At 34.3% G+C, this 12151-nt stretch overlaps 1 protein-coding gene across 1 annotated transcript; it reads right to left on the bottom strand.

Moving 5' to 3' along the window:
* Nucleotides 1–3146: 3146 nt before the first annotated feature.
* On the bottom strand, nt 3147–11529 carry LOC138331375 (uncharacterized). The gene is made up of 2 exons (XM_069278952.1): nt 11403–11529; nt 3147–7122 (listed from the first exon to the last, which is right to left on the bottom strand). The coding sequence occupies exon 2, from the start codon at nt 7106–7108 to the stop codon at nt 5711–5713; it is 1398 nt and encodes a 465-aa protein (XP_069135053.1). The 5' UTR covers nt 7109–7122; nt 11403–11529; the 3' UTR covers nt 3147–5710.
* Between the last annotated feature and the right edge of the window lie 622 nt (nt 11530–12151).

The raw sequence follows: 12151 nt of genomic DNA, 5'->3' as shown, positions 1-12151 counted from the left end.
CATTTTGAACTTCTTCTCAAGTTCTACTAGTGCGATTTGGCTGAAACTTGCATGAAATGATCCTGACATGGTTCCGACAAAGTGTTGTTATTTTTCGGGTCGATCCGAAATCCAAGATGGCCGCCACAGCCGCCATCTTGAAAACACATTTTGAACTTCTTCTCAAGTTCTACCGGTGCGATTTGGCTGAAACTTGCATGAAATGATCCTGACATAGTCCCGACAAAGTGTTGTTATTTTTTCGGGTTGATCCGAAATCCAAGATGGCCGCCATCTAGAAAACACATTTTGAACTTCTTCTCAAGTTCTACTTGTGCGATTTGGCTGAAACTTGCATGAAATGATCCTGACATGGTTCCGACAAAGTGTTGTTATTTTCGGGTCGATCCGAAATCAAAGATGGCCACCTTAGCCGCCATCTTGAAAACACATTTTGAACTTCTTCTCAAGTTATACCGGTGCGATTTGGCTGAGACTTGCATGAAATGATCCTGACATGGTCCCGACAAAGTGTTCTTATTTTTCGGGTCGATCCAAAATCCAAGATGGCCGCCACAGCCACCATCTTGAAAACACATTTTGAACTTCTTCTCAAGTTCTACAAGTGCGATTTGGCTGAAACTTGCATGAAATGATCCTGACATGGTCCCGACAAAGTGTTCTTATTTTCGGGTTGATCCGAAATCCAAGATGGCCGCCACAGCTGCCATCTTGAAATCACATTTTGAACTTCTTCTCAAGTTCTACCGGTTCGATTTGGCTGAAACTTGCATGAAAGGAGCCTGACATGGTCCCAACAAAGTGTTGTTACATCTCTGGTTGATCCCCAATCGAAGATGGCAACCATGACACTATATCTAATTAATTTCCTATATGATTATTGCCAAGGTACTCAGATGACCGTTAAGGCCCATGGGCCTCTTGTTAATTTGCTGTGGTAGGTTAAATGTAATTTTAAGATAAGTTAGGTAATGTAATCATGTAGTATTCCAACATTCATCATCATCTTACCGTTACTAGAAATACTACGCATTTTATCACTTGTTAAACAACAAACATGAAAATGAACCTAGTGTTTGGACATGTGATTTCATGAAATTATCTTCGTTTCTTTAGATTTTTGTTGATATAAATAGACACTTTGAGGGATTTAGCAATATCACATTATTTTATTTTTTGTCAAGGGGATCTTTGTTTACAAAGGTAATCTTATATTTGTTTATCCTTCGATAAGAAGTTTAGACGATAATCATGCTTTTGTTTCGTTTTGATGTTTTTGTTATGTTTTAATAGCCTTTTTGAAATATCGTGTGCTTTTAATATAACCAGCTGACGTGGACCGTGTACATTCTTGTTGGAAGGTGATCACACGAGACTAGTCATCAGCCGCCTTTTTCTACGGGTAATCAGACTTGAACAGTTGCTATCGGTACACATGTTACCCAAAGTTAACCAAAGGGAAACTTATATAACATTACATCCCTCATATTTAATCATATTCAACGTCCTCTTATCCTCCACTTTAAAACCTTGTCAAAGAAAGCTACACCTTCTGTTTTTATTGTTTACTCTCCACCTTTGTAAATACTGATCAGATCATTTCAGTCGATTTTATACTTAACCTCTTGTCTCCATTGTGTTAAGTGAATATTAGTAAGAAGATCAGTATTTTTTACATCAAAGTACCACTAGTCACCACAGTAACGTTATGTTTGACGTGAAATTCAGTTTTTATAAAACCAATTGTACGCATTTTACCATTTTGAACTTGAAAGATGCTTTGTTATAGAGGTACTCTATACGTCATTCGATCAAAATCAAACAAAAACAATGCCATCAACTTTATTTGCCTAATTCAGTATAAGATGACGTTACATTATCTTTAGAGACCCCAATTTAATATTTACATATCTCAAAGCACACAAATTTATTCAGTATTTCTTATTCTATGGCATGTTCCTGTCAAATGTGGTGATATAACACAGAACAAAGACTGCCGATGTTCTTGATAAACAAATTCATACCTTGGATAAAATTTCAGTGAGTAGAATATAAATGAATTTACAACTAGACGAGATTCATTACTATTTATAAACTATTTATGGAGTTGCGTTTTAATAATTTGATCTCACCGGCTAAAATAATATAAAACCAACTTCCATTAATGCTATTACGGGATGATGTTCCATAATCACAATACCGTATGTCATGGTTATTGTCGCCGGTCGATGCATTCGAGATTTGACCTGAGAAAATTACTTACAAAAGTGGTTTAAGAATTTCGCTATCTGGCTTTAAACTTTTACTCGATAATCATTTCGCAGATCAAATTTTCACGAACGTATGAAATCAATGTCCCGCGAAATCGCTGAAATATCCTACCCTCGATAATAACCAGATATATGGACACTATATTGACACAGAAACTATTCCTAGGTAAGAACAAAATAATTGCAGAAAAACACACGAGTTACCTCCCTTAAGTTGACTAGACCGAACATGATCTAAACGTCGGATTCACATAGCTCTTACTATAGAAAATGTAATTAAATTTTGCTTGTTACGAACATTTTCATTAGCTTAAAAATTTACTTTATCAGCCCATAAAGGAAAAAATGGTGTCGCCGTTTGTAACTTTGATTTCATAGACAAAATACTCTTGAGATTTATCACAAATACATAACTATATCACTGGGGCGTAGGAAGGGGGGTGGGTGGGAGGGGGCAGAGGGGCTCGTTCCCCAGGACGGGGGAGGGGGGGGGAGGGGGTGGCAAACATGTCTTTTTGCCCCCCATTTTCGCTGACTGAAATATTCTAAAAATGCTTATTTGAAAGAAAAAAGGGTCCTCCTGCACATTTTTCGTACTTCATTCTAGAAAATTTTCCACTGCGCGGCGCATTTCCTTAAACATTCAAGAACATAATGTTCAAACCTTAAATAGTGAAAATTCAATACAGATGAACTAAACTAAAAATGTCCATCAAGAGATTTTATGTACCATTTCAAAAATGTCTCTTAAAAGATCAATTTGTTTATATGTCTTAGCGAGACAATTAATTCATATTTTTTTATGTTACACAACCATGTGCCGATGGTGTGAAGCCGGTATATTCAGAGTAGGGTTGCATAATGTTATGACGACACAATTATCATTTCTAAATGCAGGTAACTTTAAATCGAAAAATTACCATGTTAAGAACGTTTAAAATCATTAAAATACATCGTAAAACTCATCTCATCCATTCTAAATCGTAATTTTTTCTCGGGGGGAGACCCCCGGACCCACCTAACACCAAAATCTCGTGCTTTCGGGAGCTCGCAAATTCATCAAAACTCATTTAAGCTATTCTAAATCGTAATATTTTTTCCGGGGGAGGCCCCGGACACCCCAAATACCAAAATCTCGGGCTTTCGGGCGCTCGCAAAATCATCAAAATACATTGTAAAACTCATCTCAGCAATTTTACATTACAATATTTTCCCCGGGGGTCACTCCTGGATCCCTAAAACACCAAAATCTCGCGCCTTCGGCGCTCACAAGTTAATTTGGCCAATTTGCGTATTCGTTAATTTCCATTTAGCGACCCCACTGTCTATAAATGTGTACCAGGATTATATTTAATAATATATGAAAAAAATATATAAAGTATACATGCTTGTGTGTTGAATAAATCTCCTCCTGTAGGTGCGGGGCGGGGAGTGTTACAAAATATTGAGGACCTTTGCCCCCCATTACGTTTCATCTTCCTTCGCCACTGTATCACCATCTTAGAAAAATAAAGGATATGTTGAAAATTATTTAACGCTATTGTCCTAATTTCACATTGGGCTTTGCTCAACATAAAGAGATATAAACTTGTTTGCATTATTTTGTCTTTATTGAAATTAATTCAAATACATAATCCAGCACTCCAACATTGTATGTTACAATAATCTAAAAGTATATTCACGTCTAATATAAATACACAGGCAAGGCTTTACAAGCCGCCAATCAACAGAACAACATATAACACACCCTACATAGAGACACAGAGTATGAATGATGATCAGACAGATATTTCTTAGAACTATGATTCTTGGGTTTGACCCAATCTGATAAATATCTTGCTATGTCTGAACATGCAAAAGTGATGAACAGTTGTTTTAATCAGATTGGTTTGGCACACCTGTCCTTTTACCGTTACTTTATCAATGCTTCACATGTTTTACATACAACATCATGTACTTCACTGCCACGTAACTCGCCTATTATTTGTACTATCTTATCATAGCTATTTTTGTGGGTAGCTCAATTGTACGTCAAAATCCTGCTTTAAGATGTTTTTTCTATACCTGTATTATTTCTGTGTTCCAATAAAAATTGGTATTTTTATATCAAAAACTACATATGAATAACAGAAAATAAGAACATTAAAAGACAAAAACTTTCTTAAGTACATTTAATCATATTTAAATAATTTCCTTTCCTCTTTTGTAAAAGAATGTCTTTTTTACAATCGAAAAAGTAATGTCCACAGATTTAGGTGAAATTTAAAAGTTAGGTATTTTCGTGATAAAGTATATAAGGAATGCTAAAATGCTAGACAAAACCATGAAAAAATAATATAATACTGACATAACTAAAACACGTCACTTCTATAATTCAGGTAATTTATAAAAAACTATGGAAAACTCCCTTTGTAAAAAAAGTCATTTTTCCTCTTTTCGTCTATATAATAAACGAAACTCCTACTTATTAAAACTATATTGCACATTGATTATCCTTTTATATGATAAAAAAACTCAATAATATTAACAAAACAATAAAAATATCCATATTTTAAAGTCCATATCCAATTTATAAAATCATCACTAAATTATGCTGATAAGATTCAGAAATGTGAGATGGGGATATTTTATATCAATCCAACCACGTAACGAAAATGTACTAAAATAAATCAATTCATAAAAAAATCTCAGAAGAGTAAAATCAAATTACATGAAAATATAAATTTCTGTACAAAGTACGTGTACTGAAGAACGTAATGGTAGTTGTAATAGTGATGTTTGTCATGGTTTAAAAAGATCTGTTCTCTGTCACCGGTAATGTGGAAGATGTGCAATATGTTACAGAAATACTGAAATCAAATAAAAAAATATCGATTGTCTAGTACAAACTAAATAATACATCATTTGTCATGTCAATGCCTTATTTTGCTATTCAAACAATAATATGAGTATCCACTCTAAGTGACTAGATTTATATAATACCAAAAGGTGCTGAGTAAAAGTTGTATCTTCATCAACAGTAAGTTCTAAATAAATCCTTGAATTAATTCTGATCCATCAAATTGACATGAATCGCGGGTGATATTGAACATGAATGATATATTTCTTCTCCACCAACAAAGTCGATGCTTTCACGATTTCTCATTTTTACCAACCTCATTTACCTCACTTACAAATACAGTGTAGTTTACCTGCATCGACTGAACCGAGATACGCCACATTTATAACGATAAAATCAAATCATTGCATATCATGTTAGGATTATCTTCAGAAGGTCGCCTGCAAACGTTAAAGTCGTATTTATCCTAGAGCATCACTGTTTTCTTTAAATGTAATGCATGCTTTTATCATTAAAGAAACTCCAGTATTATTGTGTTCTATTTGCATTCATAGATCACACATTCCCGCAACCACGAGTCATAATTCCAATCTGTCTGACTTCAACTTGATGATTCATTAGATGACTCTGTCTCTGGAACTGGAAGTGTCTCAATCTGGATCGTATGACGTCTAAGATAATCAATGCGATTTTGTACTGGTTGAACAAACTCTGTCATGTTTTCTTCTGCAAGTTCAAGAGCACGTTTGGCATTTTTTAATGCATCATGACGAAGGCTTTTCCTGAACAAGCGATCACAGTTGGCAATTCTGAAGTACATTTCAAGAATAGGGCATGATAAAGTGTTCGAACCTTCATACTGTTCCATGATAAAGTCTGCTGTCTCCTGGTTCTTTCTCGAAATTTTAAGATTACGATCCATTTCTAAACCATTAAACCCACACTGATATAGCAACACCACTAACTGGAACTTCACAGCGGCGGATCCGTATATTCGGTCCTGTCCCTGTTCATAGCTGAAATGTTGTAAAGAAAGGGTAAAACTTTTCATAATTTGTTCTCGCATCCTCTCTACATAAACGTCACTGGATTCTCCGATACAACGGAATGCATCAAGTTGTAAGGCTTTAGCCCTGCCTTCGTTATAGTAAACCCAACCTGCTGCCCGTCCGGTAAAATGCATTGGATTTGATTGAATAATGGCTTTGCTCTCGTCCAGTTGTTCTTGTAACTTTCCGAACTGTCTATGCAAAAGGGATTTTCTCGTTTGTGGGGATAGAACCAGTAACTGTGAATACATAACGTCGCTGGTTTTTGGCACGAGGGCTTTCGCCTCAGCAAGACAAATACTTTCTATAGTATGATCTAATTTGAGCTGTGCAAATAAAACCTGCATGTATTTTACAGTAAAAGACAAATCGTCACTATCTGGCATTTCTTCCTTTATCCTGATGCACTGCACTGAGAATTCACGCATTTGTCCATAGTTGTACATATCGGCAAGTTTATTAAATTCCCTTTCCACATATTTGATAGGTTTTCTCACAGAAGACACCGTTACAGGGCCAGATTTGAGGAATGTCTTAAGCTCTCTTCTCACTGTTTTATATTCTTCACTTTCAGGTAGTTGGCTGATTTCTTTTCGACGTCTCTTCCTCCTTTTTCGCGCTAACTTTGGCGTTGATTCTTTCCTTTTCCCAGACAAATCAGTCGGTTCTTGCTTTCTCGAATGTACTTGTTTAAAGTTAGAGTAATCAACATGCTCAAGCTCCTTTGATAGTTCGGACAATTCTCGTATGTTTCCTATTGCTTGTTTAAACTTAGAAAATTTCTTATCTCCCCTTGTTGTTATGTAGTCCAGTAGGTGGCGCCTCCTGGTGTGCTGTGGTTTATCTTCGTCGTTAAGAGAAGTGTGTTCATCTTTTGATATTACTTCATATTCGTACAGATAGTCAATAATCAGTCGGGGTTCCAAGCTGTTGACAAATTCGTTTTCCATGACGGCTTCATTTTCTGGAATATAAATATTTTACTTAGTGACAAAACTAATATATGAATATGGTTTTATGTAAACAGCTTTTCATTTCAAACCAATATATCCAAGATGTTTTACTAACAAAAATTCAGATCCAATAGAAAAACAACTTTAATGCATTATCGGACAATCACCATTTTAATGTATATATATGGATATTATATGATATGCATACACTTCATAGGATACTATATAATTTGTTGACCAACTGATTTGTTTAAATAACGAATAAAGAAATTGTTATTCCGTATATAAAAAGTGTGGTTGTTTTGACTGTATATTTATATTGTAAGCGTTAACAAACGTAACTGCCTTCTGTTACAGGGAGTGGGACGACTGGTTCGCCCGTTGTCAGTATAATGTGACCGAGTGGGATGTGTTGCTTGGTGTCTTCGGCGGCATGTTTCAGTGATATAGCACTATAAAAAGGGCAAGAGTTCCACTATACAAGAAGACGCAACACGAATATACCGCAGCCTCCTAAACACGCACCTCGCACAACATACACGCAACACATCGTATACATGGGAGGCCGTCCTTGCACGACCAAAACTGTTGGTGTGACGTCAATTAATCAAACAAACAAAAACAGTTTTATTATTTATTGACAAGAATAGTAGATATCACAGTGATTTTCCCTTATTCAACACTGAACTGGTAGCTCGCATTGTAAACACATTAATATCTTTCTTGATATCAGTAATGAGTTTTGCTGAATTGAACTTGTTGGTACTATTTGAGTCTTTTATTATCAAATATTTGACACTTTGACCAATACGAATGGGAATAAGATGGGGTTTATCTGGCATTGCATTATCACATGTTATCTGTTTCTGATTTAAGACGGAACAGAGCGGATAACAATAAAGATAAGCTATTCTGTCTTGTTATGTTTAGTTTTTTTCACTCTATATATATCACTGGTACGAGGCGGGCAATAAGAATTGGTTAAAAGACATACATGTACTACCGAACGACACTGAATAGTACTTACATATGTACATATATTCATGTGCCAATTTTATAACTATTCTAAATAACAAGATTCATTATTATACTTGATAACTGTATTCCTAAAATTTCACTGAACTATGTGTCTATCCAAACACATTTGTATTTATACACTATACATACATGCATATGTTAAACATATAATGTAAGACCATTCTCTAACTTATGGGTATTTACAGCACGCTTTCACCAATCAAAACATCCTTGAGACCGACATTTGCTGTTGTATCCTACATCCATTGCTCTCACCATTTAGCAAAAATTATTTTACAGATAGGCATCTTAACACTTATAATCACCTTTTTATATCCATTTCCTGTGTAGAATTTCTGAATCAACATTTTATATGGGCCTAGTTGTTCAAAAGGTGGTTAGGCCAATTACAGTTTAATGACAATTTTCAAATCAGGATAAAACAAATTCTCGTTGCACTATTTGTACAAAATTTTGCGAGATTCTGAAGAATTTCATTTTGTACTTACAATCTAGTTTTAGTGAGTATATAATCACAAGATTCTCTGCAAACGAAAAATCAAAATTTCACTAATCGACCCTACCCAAACAAAGAAGGCCCCTTCAATTTGACGGTATTTATCGATTCAGCATTGGTAATCATAAGTTCAACATCGTCCTGATATCATTTAACATTAATTTTATTGGGTTTTTTTTACTTAATATGTGTTAAAAATGATTATGAGAACGTATACATGCTTGTGACATTTGAATAGAATATTTTATATTGTTGTTATTCAGCTTTAAAGTGTAATTCGCAGTAACTATATTTGTACATACTATATATGAGTAAGTTATTGCATTATAAATACAAAAAATAAAAATATCATTGATGGTTACATGAAAGTGAAACTTGAAATGCATTATATCATCTCACAATTATAAACAGGAAGAGTGGAGAAAATCTGGCTTTTAACAGCTTGTGGGTGATACATATTGATTTACACCAGAAATAAAACTATTATTACCGTAACAGACGTGCATGTGTTTAGATAAAATATCTGTGGCCCAGAAACCTAAACACTAAGCATGACCATGCTATAAAGAAGATTGGAAATAGATACTTTAAAGGGTACAATCTTAAATGGCGAAATTCTTTCATAAAATTTATTAATCCCATGAAGTGATTTTGACGAAGACATCCACTTAAAAAGTTTCATCCATTAATACACTGAACTGTTTGTTGTCTTTACTATCAAGTCAAAATATGTTAAAGATAATGCCACTCCAAACAAAAATTCACCCCAAAAACAGATATCAAAACTGACTTACAAAATCATTTCAAAGAACAGGCGTAAGTGCTTGGTACATGTAAAGACATTTAAAGTATAGTAATCCAGGTAAATATTACCATCTTCTAGTATGTTACATAACTTATCGGCTACAGGATAGGTCCTCCCTACCGTATTGTGTACTTAGATATACCCGTCAGAATATCAAACGATGAATACCACGAATTAGTTATGTAATGCCGAGGAAATAATTTTATTTCAATTACTAGTGTAAAAACGTAAATTCCTGGAAATTGCCATTCAAATCTATATTTGGAAATCTGCGCACGCTTTCTTTTGTATTCAAATCGTTTTTGCACCGTAATCGATAAATATATCCAAGGACCTTTCACTTCGATAAAAACATTATGTATAGATATAGCACAAGACATACTTACATACAGTAAGTATACTAAAGTATATCGATGGTGTAAACATGCCGTGATTTCTATACTGATTTATTACGGTAATCACATGGATATAGAGATGTAGAGATTAAATATTCGATAATGGTGATAGGACGAACTTATTTATAAAGTACACCAAGCAGTTGATGACTAAATGTTAAATATCAGGAAGTTAATGATAAATGCTTGTACAGACATGAGGTCAGCAGAAAAGACTACATATGATGTAATTATATCTGTATGTGTCCACTACTGTAAACAACACACTGAAATATATGTGGAAATAAATAATGCATTATCTTAAACTGAGACTCTGGTAGTGACATTAAAGATTTATTACGTATTTGTATTCTTTCTCTTAGACACTTTATGGGATGTTAATATCTTTATGAATAAGACGTCTTTAATCGGAATATTATTTGGATTTTTTTTTTAAATTTCTGTGACACATGTTAATTTTCAAACAATTGCCGCCATTATAATAACATTCCAAGATCTTGCCTAACCTGTTGTATTGATATCTAAATAACGGAAACTTTCTCTCGCCGAGAAACTTTTCCAGTTGCCTGTGATTGTCCACGACGCCTAATGATTATTTTCATCTGCTTTTGATTTTATCCCACAATAAAATGCATATTTCCATGTAACAACCTACATAGTTCCTGTATAACATTCTGCTCAGGTATTACATGTGCCAGTGATATCATGCTGTCTCCTGTTATATACACAATCCGAACATAGACAGGAAACATTGCACTATTATAAACATCCGTTTGATGTTAATTATACCACCCTAAACAGAGCGTTATTATAACACCCCTGAAGTGGAAGGTTTCTTACTATCATAGTATTAGTTACATCATGTTAATTCTCCATAGGCTGCAACCACTCAATATAGGGGCATATGCTGACATGATAAGACCTACTGTTGACATCATAGGGTGGCGGCTGTGTAATGTAAATACTATGTTTAAAGATGCCAAGTGCCGAGTGCTATTAACTTTTATGTGGATATTCAAGTTATTATTAATTTTCATGGCGATATTGAATTATTCTTTAGGGACAATGGGGGATGATGTTGTATTAATTACACAGGGAGAACTAACACGAATAAAATACAAACGTGTGTATATGGGTTATTGCTTTGAATTTATTTATTTTGGCCTTTTATTTCGGATTATTAATATACTAGCTTTATACCGTTTTTCCTCATTATGAATAAAATACAAACGTGTGTATATGGGTTATTGGAACACACCAGACTTGGTGGTACGTGCAGCTTCCGTGTGTAGCGTTATACAGCTAGTGGTGTCAAACATGTTCTCATGATGATTCGTGTATATTGAATGGATTATTATTTTATATATAATATACTATAAAACTACCAAGGAAAGATAACCAAAGATCCTTCATTAGGTGTTTTCCTAAACATTGTAATAAAGGCACAACAATAAACAAATGAAAAATTTTGACAATGAATGTACGTATAATATAACCCTAGTTACATCATATTGCGTCATATTTAACTTAAAGTCTCGTGTAATATTGGCGTCTTACCTTTGTACTGTCATGCATTGCTTTGTTCCATCTGTATATCTACCATTGATCATCTGATCAAAGAAACCTTGTAGGGAGTTAATCAAGCATATAATGACTGGCTATGTTGAAGCAATGGGTTTTTCCATGAAGGCTATTTATAGCCTATACTAATGTTGAGCTCCGAGATTTGGCTGCGCGGAGCAATCATATGGTTACTATCATGCAGCCTGACTATACAAGGATTGTATACTCCTTGTTTGTTTGGTAATGATTTATGCTTTTTTGTACCTTTTTATGATTTTTTAAGTTATGGTCAATATATCGATGTCAGAGCTTTGCAGACATTCTTCATAATGCGCCTTAATATTGATTAATTACGTCGTATTATGGTCACGATTGTTTTTTTAATATATTATTCACATTGGGTGGGTTAGTATATAAATTCAATAATAAATACCACTGTATCTGGACACAGGAACCGGATGTGCACAGCATAAGGGAGATAATATATTGAATGATGTATAGAACAATATGAAATTCCACATATTCATGAATCTAAAATCATTTCACTACGACGCATAATGACAACGTATCGAACTATCTACATAGATACTTAATCGCACATACATCAATAGAAAAATGAGAGGAAATTGTGAAAGGCTGCCATGTTATTAATGAACAATTTCATTAGGCATTACACGTTATCTGTAAGAAGGCGTAGAATAACCTAAATTGTCAATCTTTTATCACAACCATGTGTGTGTAAA

This window comes from Argopecten irradians, chromosome 1, assembly GCF_041381155.1.
Source record: "Argopecten irradians isolate NY chromosome 1, Ai_NY, whole genome shotgun sequence".
NCBI lineage: Eukaryota > Metazoa > Mollusca > Bivalvia > Pectinida > Pectinidae > Argopecten > Argopecten irradians.
The sequence above is the reverse complement of the archived record's forward strand: the minus strand, read 5'-3'. Positions and strand labels throughout refer to the sequence as shown.

What these genes read in the sequence shown, in the direction of transcription:
- LOC138331375 (XM_069278952.1), bottom strand. Translation starts at nt 7,108, where the DNA reads ATGGAAAACGAATTTGTCAACAGCTTGGAACCCCGACTGATTATTGAC.